Below are 13,585 nucleotides of genomic sequence, written 5' to 3' on the forward strand. Positions count from 1 at the left end.
CAATGACAATCTTTTGTTTTATTTAATGAACCTTTGATGTAAAAATGTGCTACAGTATTCAATATCTAAAATTCTCTGCAAATAAATACTGTACTGTACAGTACTTATTATTTTAATAGTACATTATTAAGAATAACCACTAAAATAATAATAGTTTATAAACTAAAGCATAAATAATAATAATGTACTTGGGAGACATCAATTTTTTCATTGGCGTTAATTTTATATTATACAGTAGTATCATTATGATCATGACAATTAGAATACCGTATTTATTCAAATAAAAACACCCTCTCAAGAGCCTCATTTAGAATAAACGCCTTCCTTGAATAACAACCCAGGGTGCGTATTTTTCCCCTCAAATAAAGGCCTCTTTAAATAACTGTAAACAAACTAATGGAAGCAACGTTATTCTCAACAAATTCTATTAACATTCTACTCAAATACAAATTACTTCTTCTCTAACCTTGTTTGAAATTGTCAAAGTCTTTTGAATCATGCAATAACATATTTTGAAGGTAAATTTGTTGTAGTTCATATTTACAGAGCATTTAAAAGGGTAATTGAGTAATACATATCCATTTTACACAAACAAAAAAATAAACACCTTTCTCTAATAAAAACCTCCCTCGAATAAACACCCCTCAGAACCCCATTTTCAACAATAATGCCCAGGCATTTATTCAAATAAATACGGTATTCGAATTACTGTATCATTAAGATTTGAATTTGTTTTCATGATAATCACAAGATGATCATTCACATTTCTAATTAAACAAAAAAGACAACTCTGCAAAAAACATGAATAATCATATTTACTAACAAATATTTTCCAGAGAAGCAAGGTTTTTGAGAAGCACCTGAGGACTTAACTAAAGCCTTCTCGCTTACCATTGTGAATCTAGATGAACACACAAGGCAGACACCACCTTCCGCCTTGCTCACTTACCATTGTGAACTTAGATGATCACAGAAGGCAGAAACCACCTTCCATCTTGATTTTTAATATACAATTTATATGGCATACATACAAATTCCAGAAATGGTCAACATGAGTTTTCCCCATGTCATCCAATACAGAATTTACTGTATATTTTCACAAACTACGTAAAACCTCCTCTCTTTTCTGACCTTACATATCCATGCAATTAATTCAACAAGATCAATTTCATCGGCGGTCCAGCCGCCGAGAGGGAAGTACGATAGCCATCAAAGTTCTGTAACAACAAAATGTAAAAATACTGTCCTATATTTAGGTCTCCAACTACAGACTGTCTTCAGCAAGATAATCCTACAAATAAGTGAATATCCAGTTCAGACTTTCTCCATAGAGGCTGACACTAGCAAATGAACAGCATCTTCTAGAGTCGATTTTTAAACACTGCTTTCTCAGAGAGATGGTTCCCTCAATATTTTCACTCAAAAGCCGTACTTTGCTTGAGTTTGTTTGCGAGTCATTCTGTTTTGTGACCATTGATTCTTCAGTGCCAACTCCCTCTCTTTTGCCTTAAAAAAAGTTATTGTAAATATATAAGATAAGCTACTTGCATTTTAACAATCATGCAAAAAATGGGGCCTAACAAACAACATGAATTAAATGTTGATCATGATCTTTGGGCCTGTGCATACATTATTTTATTTTACAAATATACCAGGGGTTGTATTTTTAAAATCTGCAATTAAACTTGAAAAAAAATTAATATTTCATTCTTCATTTACACATAAAGAAACACCAATTAATGTTTATTTTGTATTAATAGCACACATCCAAATTGCGCATGATATACAGACAATTTAAAAAAGACAATCTTTTGTACTCACCTGAAAAGCAAGATAGGTAATCTGGTGTTTCCTACGTTGTTGTGAGGAAGGCAAATCAGAATTTTTCTTTTTCTGTATGAAACAAATGAAAAATATGGATATAATAATACACAGAATAGCTTCCAGGTCCTGGAGTTCAAACTAACACAAATAAACTCCTCACCAAACAATAAAAAATAATACATCTCCATTCATCTCACACTGGCCAATTCAAAATAAAGGGTCTGGATTACAAAGAATAGACATTAAAATTATTAATATAATAATAAGCTTCCTCAGTAATCTCAACTATATTCATTTAATTGAGCGAGTCAAATGGCTGAGCAGTTAAGGCGGGGGCACCGTAATCATAGCCAACAATATCGGCATGGGTTCGCGGCTGGCTCGCTCCTATAGTCCTGGTGGTGGAACAAGTCTTCTCAGATAAGGACTATAAGCTGTAGGCCCAGTGTACACAAATGCTCATGTGCACTTTTAAAGAATCCAGTATATCTTTCGAGATGAGTAGGGGGTTACCCCGGTGTACTGTTCACTCGGCCCGTCGTGGACAGATGAAAGTACGCCGGTTTGCTGGCTGCAGAGGACATGAAGTGACCCTCAGGGGAGGAAAAAGTTATCGAAAGTGCAACATCTAGTCCACTGCGCCTTTAACAAATCTTTGAATTGGTGCATTATAAATATTTGTTATTATTATTATTTATTATTATTATTATTGGGATATTATTAAAATAGCCATTTCAAAATTGTTTATGTATTGACCTCTCTAAGGTGCCAATCATACTTAACAGGAAAATCACAGCATGGCCAGGAATACAAGGTTGTCCCACAAAAATTTCACGGGGGCATGCTCCCGGACCCCGTAGGGTAGTATTATCTTGATCAGCCCCCACTTTTGCCCCCCCCCACCTTTACACATTGTTTTGTACGTAGGTTACTTAGTAACACTATCCAAAGGGTGGGACTGAGCAGAAAGATCTATTAGAACTTGTAAATGGATTGAAGACCAACAGAAAAGAAAGTCACTTTTCTTACTACTTACCTCCTATTTATTACTGTTCTACAGTGTAAAAAGTTATTTATGGTAGTTTAAAAAAAACTGTAGTGTAAACTATTATCATTATTGTAATATATCTCAGTTCTTTTTATTCAAACAATTTATACATAAAACAGCATACTGCAGAAATAAATCTGAATTACAAAACTGAGTTGTTAAATATTAATAAAAGACAGGACATCACAGAAAAATCACATTAATACAGAAGCAATAAAAATATATAGCAAAAATAAAATAATGATAATAGTAGTTATAATAAAAATAGTAATTTAATAATATTAATAATAATAATAATAATAATAATAAAAATGATATTAATATTATTGTAATGATAATAATAATTGTATCAGGAAAAAAGACACAAAGATAAAGAAGCCAGGCCTGAAAATTTAAAATTGTAAACTCTAAGTTCAAGATGGCAAGTAAAGGAAAATTGTGGCCAAGTTTGACAAATTTCTGAAAAAAACTGTTTCAAAAAATCGGTTTTTTTTGTTGATTGTGACCTTGACCTTTAACCCTTACCCTTCAACATTCAAATACTTTGAGATCTTTGGTCATGGAACAAAAGTTTTCGTTGATTGTGACCTTGACCTTTGACCTGACCCTTAAAAATTTAATCAGCTCTAGATCCTAAGTAAAGGAACATTGTGGCAAAGTTTGACGAATTTCTGATAAAAACTATGGGCTGTAGGCTGTTCACAACATATACGTCAACAGACAAATAAATAAATACTGTAAATAAGTAAACATAAAAAAACAAAAAAACATAATCTCCTGCCAACTTTATTGGTGGAGGTAGTAAGATCTTTGGTCATGGAACATTGTGACCAAGTTTGACAAGTTTGTGATTAACACTATTGGCTGTAGACAAGTAAATAAAAAAATAGTTTTTTGTTGATTGTGACAGACATATAAATAACTAAATAAAAACTCAGGTCAAATCATAACCTCCTGGCAACTTCGTTGGCGGAGGAAAAAAAAAAAAAAAAAATAATAATAATAATAATAATAATAATAATAATAATTAAAAATAATAATAATGATAATAATAGTCTCAAGTAAATACTATTTTCCCTACAATAAAAACTCACTGAATATGTCATTGGCTGTTTCTCTTCTGAGATGCTTTTTAAGAGGGCTTCTCTTGAATTGCTTCCTGCAGTTTGATCATCTGCATTGATACTGATCATGTTTATATCATCTTTATTCCGATTCTTGCCTAGGAATCTTCGAAGCTGTAGGTATTTTTTTTTTAAGAAAAGTACATTTCGCAATAAATACAATGTATAATGATTTAGATGTCAAAACCTTTTTGATAGATTCATTACATTAAACTAAAGCCCTATCCCGACTATCAAATTTTGACATCACATCATGACCATATATAGGCACAACATGACTATATATGGGCATACAACAGTTTTGTGTCAAAGAAAATGTTAAGAGTTACAGGGTTTTACATAGCAATGATGTGGAAGAATGCTCATGAAGTTACCTCAGCAAAATTGTATGTTAGCCATTCGAATAGCAACTCAGTGATATGTAAAATGTAATTAGAAAGGTCTACCTGTTCATCATCATCATTAACATCTTCTAAAACTTCTTGCTGCATGCCCCCTACTTCTGTACTATCAGCATACTCCTGATACCCTCTGGTATCCTAAAGCAGATAATTTATCATAATAATTACATTGCATTTTAATAAGAAAATAAAAATGATTAATTTGTTAGTGGTGTATATAATTGTAGTTTATTTATTTATTAGAAGTTTAGTGTAAGAAAGTACCAATTGTTTGCAAGCTCTGATTTTTCGGTCATGTCACTTGTAATAATAATACTGTAACAATAAATTTAGCCACTGAAAATATATCAGTTATTGGCAGCCATTGACTAGCAAATGTAGTTGGCATCTTACATCTCATGACATTCTTATATTATATTATATTAAATTATATTGTATTATATTATATTATGTTGTGAATACATCTTGTACAGTAGTAGTCAAGAACAAGTGTAAAAAGAGAATAATCATGAAAGGTCCACTGATTAATCTTAGATAAGATAGTATAATGTATATAAAGTATCAAAATGCATGCCATCGTGTCGGGATTCAATATCTCAACATTAATTTCTGATGATGACATATTAATTAATGTCGCAATATTAAATCCCGACACGATGGCGTGCATTTCGATACTTGGAATATGTATTATACTATCTTATCAGAGAATAAGTACAAAAATACTGTAGGTTGTAACTGAGTCATATAGTTAAACAACATATATTTCTAATGTATGTCTATCCATGTTTATCACCTCTTTTGAAAAATATGTAAGATTACCTGAAATGGTTGGTTGTATTCATATGCACTTTGACCTGCCTGGTAATAATTGCCACTGTAATCATAATTAGTATAGTAACTTGAAGTCACATGACCATATCCAGAATTTGTACTGGAATGTGATTTGTTGAAACTGAGTGGAGCATCAGCAATGTTTGTAATACTAGATGAATTACTATCTGGTTCAACATTGGCCATTGGCGATAAAGCATTGTAAGAGTTTTCATCCGTACCTGATGTTCGAGCTGTTGAAGCATCGTAAGTCCGTGTTGATATCGAGGATGAAATAATATTAGTGGGGGGTTCTTTTGAACAAACAAAAGACGAGCTTGATGAACTGGTTGATGATTGTGGTAGAATGTTGACATTATTGCTAACATTTACAGTTGGTTTAGGTAATTTTTTAACGTTGCTAGAGTCAGCGCTAAGATAGTTTTTATTTGAAGTTGTAGGGGGAAGTGATGGCAGTGATGTCTTGCTGCCAAGCTTTTCATTACACTTATTACTGGATGATACCTCTGGCAGCAAACTTGATGCTCCGAGCGAAAAGAAACTACTGCCTTCATCGTCGTCATTATCATCACTGCCATAATCAACACTAATGGCACTAGCAACTGAGGTGCTGTTTGTTTTCGGTGAAGGTTTTATTTGTGGTTTAAGTTTCTGTGGTGGCGGTTTCCTTGACACTGTGTGTGGCACAAGAATCCTACTGCTCATCGCACTCTTGGGTTTAGGCAACATGGAGAGAAGTCCTGAAACTCCCTGAAAATAACAGCAAAAAATATAGTCAAACACTTGAGGAGGCATTTAATAGATCAGAAGTGGGCATAATAATGGGTCTGAGTGCCTGAAGTTTTCATCTAACACTGAGGGTCCCAAGCAAACTTAACGGTTTCAATGTGCTTGCAAAAAACATTCAATACACTCCATTCCAATTATTTTTCCTCTGTTTTGATACCGGGCTGTCAAAACGTTTCCTAGCCAAAGGCTGTAGACAAGCCGCATGTATATGGTTTTTAACATATTTTCACAGGCTGCAAAATAATTGCCATCGGGCCACACTTTGCCCATCTGTACATTAAATAATAGGTATTATTAATCGTTATTGTATAACTGCATAGAATAACGTCAGCTCATAAAGCCTGCAAGGGCATCATATGCAAGGATGGAATGAATTCTATAAATTCAGTAATGGTAAGTGTGATAAACAGCATCTTGATTAATTGATATACTGATTAATTAATGAGTTGATTGATTGATTGTCACTGTGATTGATTGTTGTTAATGCTTACCTTACTTGGAGCTGGTTTCTTTGCAACTGGTTCATCATCTTCATCAGACCCAGGCTGAAATGAACATGAATTAATAATTAATAATAATAATAATAACAATAATAATAATAATAATAATAATAATTTTAATAGGTCGATTTATAAGGCGCAATAAACAAGGTCTATAAGTGCCATGTCCAAGTAAAGAAAAGGTAAGGTGAACGTAAAGACAAAGCAGAAAAAAGATGCAGGAGATGATAAAAAACTGGGAAAAAAAAGAAGAGACTCATAATAAAATGATTACAAATCATCACCGCATATCCTTCCTTAACCACATTCCCTGTGTACCAACATCAGAATGTCATCACAATTGTCATTGAAAGTAGTGTATTACAATACATTAGAAGCAAAATGTATGATTTCCATTCGTTCAAGGGATCCAAACGAAGACGTACGGTCAATGCATACTTTCATTTTCTGTCTCTCCATTGTGTAACTCGTTATTTACACATAAAAATAATTTGCACTTACATGCAATGGTGAATAACGCATTTACTATATTTACAAACAATAATACATGAACATTTAATTAAAAGATTAAGAACAATTTTAAAAGTCATAAAGATTGACTCATTGTATAAAATAATACCTACATCAGGTAAAGTTGGAAGAGTGATCTTCACTGTTTGGCTTTTCTTTTTTGGTGGGGGTAGATTCAGAAACGATCTTTTTATGTTTGTTGATGAATCTACCTCTGTCACATTCTTAGTTCCTGGATCATTCTTATTTTCTGATAATTCTAGACCTAAGTCAAACAAGAATATTATTAAATTAGGGGGAAAGTTTGATAATACATAGGGCCAAGTTTATAGATGGAGGGAGGCTGTTTATAGCAGTGGGTGAGTTTATTAGTGGGAGAGTTGGGCGAGTTTGTAGGTGCAACTTTGCTATGGAGAAACTTTGCATTGTAGCTAGTAAGTAAGGGGAGAGTTTGTCTGAGGGGGAGTTGGTCGGGGGATAGTTTGTCTGGGGAAACTTTGTACGGGGAATTCTGAGGAGAGATGACTGGAATCTGCGATTGATACATATTACATTTAACATATAATTTGAATAAATAATTAAATAATAATTGTCACTTGTGTGTGACTGAGTGAGTCAGTCTGTGTATGTGTTGGTTAGTTAGTTTTACCTTTTCTTGGTTTTGATGATTTAGGTGGAGGTAAACCCGACAACAAAGACCGTTTTCGTGTCGGATCACCTCCCACAACGGTTCTTGTTTCATTTCTAGCCACAGGCCCTACTACCATATCTAGGCCTAGGCCTGATGAAGTGTCAATGAGTATGGACCATGGATTCGCAGTCGGAGGAGATGTGCCGTGTTCCACATGAACCTCACTATCCCGTGCGGGTATGGGCCTAGGCCTAGACCTCCTAGACACATTTTCAACGTGTGAACTATCTTCCTCATTACCACTTGATTCATCACTGCTTCCATAATTAACTAATGACATTACAGATACGTTTTCTTCTGAATCGAAATATTAGCAATAACCAAAATACTGTAAACACAAATCACTGGAAGGAACTGCTGCAGATTATTTGCTAATAGTATTATGCCACAAGAGGGCGCAAATCAAATGAACGAATGATGCAATGTTTACCATAAGTTAGGATCGGTTGGTTGGTTCAAAAAATGAATTTTAACGACTTGTTTCGGTCAATATTTGGGTTTCCAAGTAGATCCCATTATTATGATACAAGGTAATAAAGATGAAGTTGTAATATTAAGTTAGGCTTAGCCTAGCGTTTATTTTAGAGAGCTTGGTTGGTTGGTAAGGACCTAGGCTAGGCCTAGGCCTAGCTATTCGATTCGGCCTGGGTCGATTCGAAACGGGTCAGAAGTGGTCGCCCTATTGTTTGTAAGCATTTCGATTGCATTTAACAGCCGCAGTATGGATCACCAAGTACGCACTGTGTGGTTTATTTGAGTTCTGTACTTTTAAAGAGCTTTTGTTTTTGTGTTTTAGTATGATCATGGACCTATTAAATAGGTCCATGGTGGTATGATTTATTTTGTCTTTACGATCCTTGACTATACATAATACTTTTTCTTTTTTGTAAATTGTATTTTTCAGTATCATCATTATTTTGGGAGATCGAGCCTACACAGCGTCGGGGGCGTCCTCAGCCCTGTCACCCTTTTAGGAAGTTAAAAAAGGGGAGAAATTGATCGCTTAAAACACCTCAGAGGTTACATATATATTAGAAAACAAATATTTCGCGGACCTCCCCTCAGGGCGGTGTTATTTCGATCGGCCCCATTTTTGGTTCCCTTGTCCTGTCGGACATCTATGGATCTGCTCCTGCCACAGGGGCCCTGTCCATATACGGTAAATGAAATATTAAATCTTAAACAAAGTTGAAAATTTTTTTTTAAAATCGGAACCATAGACAAGAAGTGAACACGCGTACACATTCACGGCCATGGCATGTGTTTGCACCTAAAAATAGCCAATCTAATTTTAGCATCTGACCTACTTCACTCTTTGCAGTAGTGCGCCCACACATTCCTGAATGCGGCGTACAAGGAATGTCTGCTTCACCCTAAAGAGTACCGTGGGAACCTGTTTGTGGGCGTTTCTTTCTGATTTTTATAGTTAGTTTCCATGTAACAATAGGCCATGTGAGTGATATTTCAGGCTTACTTAATATCAAAAGAAGCCTAGAATCAGCCATTAACATTTGTAGGCCCATAAATCTTATTTAAACTGTAGTTTACTATTTCCATTTATTTGAGTATTTTATAAACATGCCTAATCAAAATATGTATCGACAATGGAAATAAAACAAACAAGAAGATACAAACCATGTGTCTGCTTCACCTCAACATAATTGTTGAAAACATTTCTTTCCTCAAATTATACTGTAGTTAATAATTTCTTTAGTTAATTTCTATGCAATAGATTAAATTCTTTTGAATTTATTTGTTTAATTTGCTTTATGTGCTTTGTATACTTTCCTTTTTTTACTGTTTATGTATTTGAATAAAGTGGAAGAAAAGAAAAAAATTTCTATGCAATGAGTTATTTTGTCGGCCTTATGAATACAATAATATATTTGCTTTATTTTCATTATCACATCATTCAGTATATTTCAATTTATTTTATATAGGCCTATGATGTATTGCTATAAATAGAACATTTGGTAATGTAAATGGAGACGCAACAGACAAAAAAACAAAACTTATGACAAACTAATCCGCTAAATTAACTATAAGCCTACTTATTTTATAAATCTAAATTTTATTGAAGCATTTATAAACATGATCCAAATATATATAGTATGGAAATGATAAAAAGAAACGAGTCTCCAAACCAATCGACTTGTAACATTTGCGTTGTTTCTGTAAAAAGAAAGATAACACCATGTGATACTACAATAAACTTAATAATAATAATAATAATAATAATAAGATAATACTAATAAGAATTGTTAATATCTGATAATGTTGCAGTAATAGCCTAAGTTTCATGTTTAATAAACAGTATACTGCTTATAGCCATCTTGTTCTATTAAATTATTATTGCGCGGCCACACCTTCGGCGCTCCATACACCGTGGCCGAAATGCATGACAAAAATACCAACTCAGGGCCGAAACGACTCGGGGCCGAATCGACTCAGGGCCGAAACGACTCTACACCGCAGCTGCAGTCCCCCTTTTTGGAGAGTAAAAAAAAGAAAGAAAGAAAAAGAAATAATTTATCACCCAAAATACCTCAGAGGTTATTTTCGGATGTCTACAATACAAAATGTTTGCAGGGGCATGCCCTTGGACCACCTAAGGTACTATCGTCTCGATCGGCTCCCACTTTCTGCCCCTCCCCCCCCCCACTTTTGGGCATCTCTGGATCCGCCCTGTTGTCCAATGTTGTTTTTAAAGCCAGGCTCTGGAGGAAAAATTTGTTTTGATATGTTGTAGAACTGCTTTTTTTAAGACATGAAAAGCATATTTGATGAAACTCAGAAGTGGTTAATGAGATACAGATTTTTGAATATTAAAAACCTGGGGGGGGGGGAGGTTCAAAAAAGCGTGGTTACACCCCTTTTCCCCCGTTTTGAAATATTCAAAAATCTGTATCTCATTAACCACTTCCAAGTTTTTCGTCAAATATGCTTTTAATATAAAATCAGTTCTACAACATATCAAAAAATAATTTTCTTCCGGAGCGCCTGGATTTAACTTTGCTATTAATTAACACTGTAGATTATTTTAATATTTAGAGATGATGGCAACATCACAAATAGATGTTGGGATGATGAAGATGGACAGTTTGGGGACATTCATGATCAGTTCTTCAGGGAAACCCAGGAAATGTTTAGTCACTTTCAAGAGATGTTTAGTAATTTTGGTATCGCAGAGTTCCCACAAATAGGTAAGAATACTGAATTTGGTAATTTAAAACTTTTAATTATAATTTCACTGAACTAAATGTTTTCACTGGTAAAATATATTGGTAATATAATAATAATAATAATAACAGAAATTTATATTGTCAATAAGTTTATCAGGGACCCTAATTGTAGAAACTTAGTCAAAATTCATCATTCAGAAACCGGTACACCTTTCCACTTAGACAGGGTTTAAACAAAAAAGCATGTAATCCTATGTTGATACAATATTTCAACATAAGTTTTTTAGACATTACCAATATGAGCAGAGTTGTTATATTTTGCCAGGTTTTCCTGAAGTAGAAAATGATCGGTCATTTCAAAAGGCAAAATCACCAAGAGAAGATATGCTGAAGTCAGATGGAGACTCACAAAGCATCAGAAGACAAAAAGAGAATGCCAGATCAAGTGAGAATGAAAAGAAATTAGACTGGTTCTCGGCTCCTAATCACAGACCCTTTGTGAGTAAATTTCTGTACATTATATTTAGTTTATGATGTAATCCATTATAACTTTTAACAGCAAGAAGTCAGTACTTTCCACTTTAGTATTGTTAACAAGTACAAAATGAGTATATTTATGATTTTCATCTTTTCTTAGACATGCATGCCAACAATCACAAATAAAAAAAATCCAGCTCGACATTTCATCCAAAGAATGTGTACCCAAGTGAAATGTGTGCTGATATAATACTTTTCCAAGTGCAATATTTCATAAAATCAATTTACCGTAGTATGTTGCATGTACTGGAGGCAAATTACTAATTATTTATATTTCTATCAGTTAGGTGATATTTTCAAGATTCCGGAGTTTGATTTTAATCCACACTCGAATCAAACAAAAAGAGAAGATTCCGGTAAGGTTAATTTATATTCATATTTTATCAAATTCAGTCATAACTATTTAACCAGATAAACTGACTATTGTCATGAACACTCCCAAATTTAATGTGTTAAAGCATCCCATTCTTAGATTGCTCTTAAGTTTTTCTCACAATTTTATTAAGATGGATTTTCAAACGTGAAATTTTCCGAAAACTGACGTGTAAGCAACTTCTCTTTTTGTTGATTTCAGATCTGGACAGTCACATAGATTCATCAAATATAGATCTCATTCTCCCAAAAGAACGTGATGAGATTAGAAGTAGTCCCAGTAGAAAATCAGTGTTCCGTAGTGTATCAATCAGAACAATCAGACTCCCAGATGGGGTAAGTTTATGTCAACCTTGTTGACAAATAAATGTGACCCAAGTTCACAAAAGGGCTGTAAACTCATCCTCAGGCCAAAATGGCATAGAACATATCATTTACTTTAAAATGACAGTTAAATGAACTCAATCAGGTGTCTGGAAGCAAAGTTATGACCGTTTGAATAATTGTCATCTTATTAACTTTATTAAATCAAGTTTTGGGAAAAATGCTTTTATTTTCAGCAGGTTTCCTATTCATTTTTCACTAGCTCCCATCCGAAAATGACTAAATTTTACCTCTAACAGTTGGATTTTTAAACTCAAACTTCAGGAATAGTAAGATTAAATGTTATTACACAAAAACTCAATTCACACAAAATTCAACTATTCTGGTTATGAAGTCTTGTTTCTCAATACAGTGCAGTGCGAGTTTACAGCCCTTTTGTGAGCTTGGGTCACAAATGTTGTCATCAATTAGAAACCGGTCTCCGGAGGGGGAAAAATTTGATATATGGTTTACAACTGATTTTTCTAAGACACAAAAAAGGTGGTTGGCAACCGTTAAATGAGATGAGAAATTTTTAAATATTTAAACACCCTTTTGTATATGGCAAGCATTTATTATTGTTACTTTGCGCCATCATAAAGAGAAATTCACGTTCTACGACCTATTCTGGTTATGAAGGCTTGTTTCTCAATACAGTGCAGTGCGAGTTTACAGCCCTTTTGTGAGCTTGGGTCACAAATGTTGTCAGCAATTAGAAACCGGGCTTCGGAGGGGGAAAAATTTGATATATGGTTTACAACTGATTTTTCTAAGACACAAAAAAGGTGTTTGACAAAAAAGTTGGTAACGGTTAAATGACATTTATCATTGTTACTTTGCGCCATCATAAAGAGAATGATTTATCCAGCATAAAGTGATGTTATTAACATGGAAATTATATGATTTAATTTGCTTTATTTGCAGCAGAAATAAGAAAATAGGTTAAACAAACATAAGAAGTACATTATACATAGAGTTATTGTTGTTGATAATATCTTGAATAACCTGAATCTTAACACAGGACTTTAGTTTAGTTGTTTTGTGTGATTAACCCTATAATCCTTGGGCATGGTTCAACTCTATTTAAAAGTTTTCTTTTAAACCCAGCTATTTCCTTTTCAGACTGTTGAAACACAGCGCACAGAGAAAGACTCGGATGGTAATGTGAAAACCACCATTACAAAGACCGACCAAGACGGACAACCAGCAATCATCACAAAAAATGATGAGGATATTCGACCATTTATTCGTAGAGAAGACAAGAATAAAGAAATAACGCCACTGAAAGACAACCACAAGGAGTCCATATTTAAAAAGTTGTTTGGATCCTGGTAGCATTATTGTCAATTACGTACTACAGTATTTATATTAAATTATTAAATGATAATGGTGATAAATGTGGTTTATTTTGGT

The 13,585-nt window shown here is 33.8% G+C and overlaps 2 protein-coding genes across 2 annotated transcripts; one reads left to right on the forward strand and one right to left on the reverse strand.

Annotated features, from left to right (window-relative positions):
* Window positions 1-11: 11 nt before the first annotated feature.
* LOC117110715 (proline-rich protein PRCC-like) lies at window positions 12-8,032 on the reverse strand. The gene is made up of 8 exons (XM_033253487.1): window positions 7,677-8,032; window positions 7,141-7,292; window positions 6,509-6,562; window positions 5,217-5,978; window positions 4,443-4,535; window positions 3,967-4,110; window positions 1,822-1,893; window positions 12-1,506 (listed from the first exon to the last, which is right to left on the reverse strand). Exons 1-8 carry the CDS (start codon window positions 7,996-7,998, stop codon window positions 1,420-1,422), a joined length of 1,686 nt encoding a protein of 561 aa, XP_033109378.1. The 5' UTR covers window positions 7,999-8,032; the 3' UTR covers window positions 12-1,419.
* A 63-nt stretch (window positions 8,033-8,095) lies between these two features.
* LOC117110716 (HCLS1-associated protein X-1-like) lies at window positions 8,096-13,559 on the forward strand. Its single transcript, XM_033253488.1, has 6 exons — window positions 8,096-8,248; window positions 10,770-10,921; window positions 11,226-11,398; window positions 11,721-11,793; window positions 12,012-12,145; window positions 13,295-13,559. The coding sequence occupies exons 1-6, from the start codon at window positions 8,181-8,183 to the stop codon at window positions 13,505-13,507; spliced, it is 813 nt and encodes a 270-aa protein (XP_033109379.1). The 5' UTR covers window positions 8,096-8,180; the 3' UTR covers window positions 13,508-13,559.
* Window positions 13,560-13,585: the final 26 nt, after the last annotated feature.

The sequence above is a fragment of the Anneissia japonica genome, unplaced genomic scaffold, assembly GCF_011630105.1.
Source record: "Anneissia japonica isolate Jap-2015-1 unplaced genomic scaffold, ASM1163010v1 scaffold2756_len2360902_cov194, whole genome shotgun sequence".
NCBI classification, from domain to species: Eukaryota; Metazoa; Echinodermata; class Crinoidea; order Comatulida; family Comatulidae; genus Anneissia; species Anneissia japonica.

What these genes read in the sequence shown, in the direction of transcription:
- LOC117110716 (XM_033253488.1), top strand. Translation starts at nt 8,181, where the DNA reads ATGAATTTTAACGACTTGTTTCGGTCAATATTTGGGTTTCCAAGTAGA. An exon ending in TCCCATTATTATGATACAAG is followed by an intron (nt 8,249 to 10,769) that starts GTAATAAAGATG and finishes TTTAATATTTAG; the next exon opens with AGATGATGGCAACATCACAA. An exon ending in AACAAAAAGAGAAGATTCCG is followed by an intron (nt 11,794 to 12,011) that starts GTAAGGTTAATT and finishes TGTTGATTTCAG; the next exon opens with ATCTGGACAGTCACATAGAT.
- LOC117110715 (XM_033253487.1), bottom strand. Translation starts at nt 7,998, where the DNA reads ATGTCATTAGTTAATTATGGAAGCAGTGATGAATCAAGTGGTAATGAG. An exon ending in AGAAACCAGCTCCAAGTAAG is followed by an intron (nt 5,979 to 6,508) that starts GTAAGCATTAAC and finishes TGTTATTTTCAG; the next exon opens with GGAGTTTCAGGACTTCTCTC. An exon ending in TTAATGATGATGATGAACAG is followed by an intron (nt 4,111 to 4,442) that starts GTAGACCTTTCT and finishes AAATACCTACAG; the next exon opens with CTTCGAAGATTCCTAGGCAA.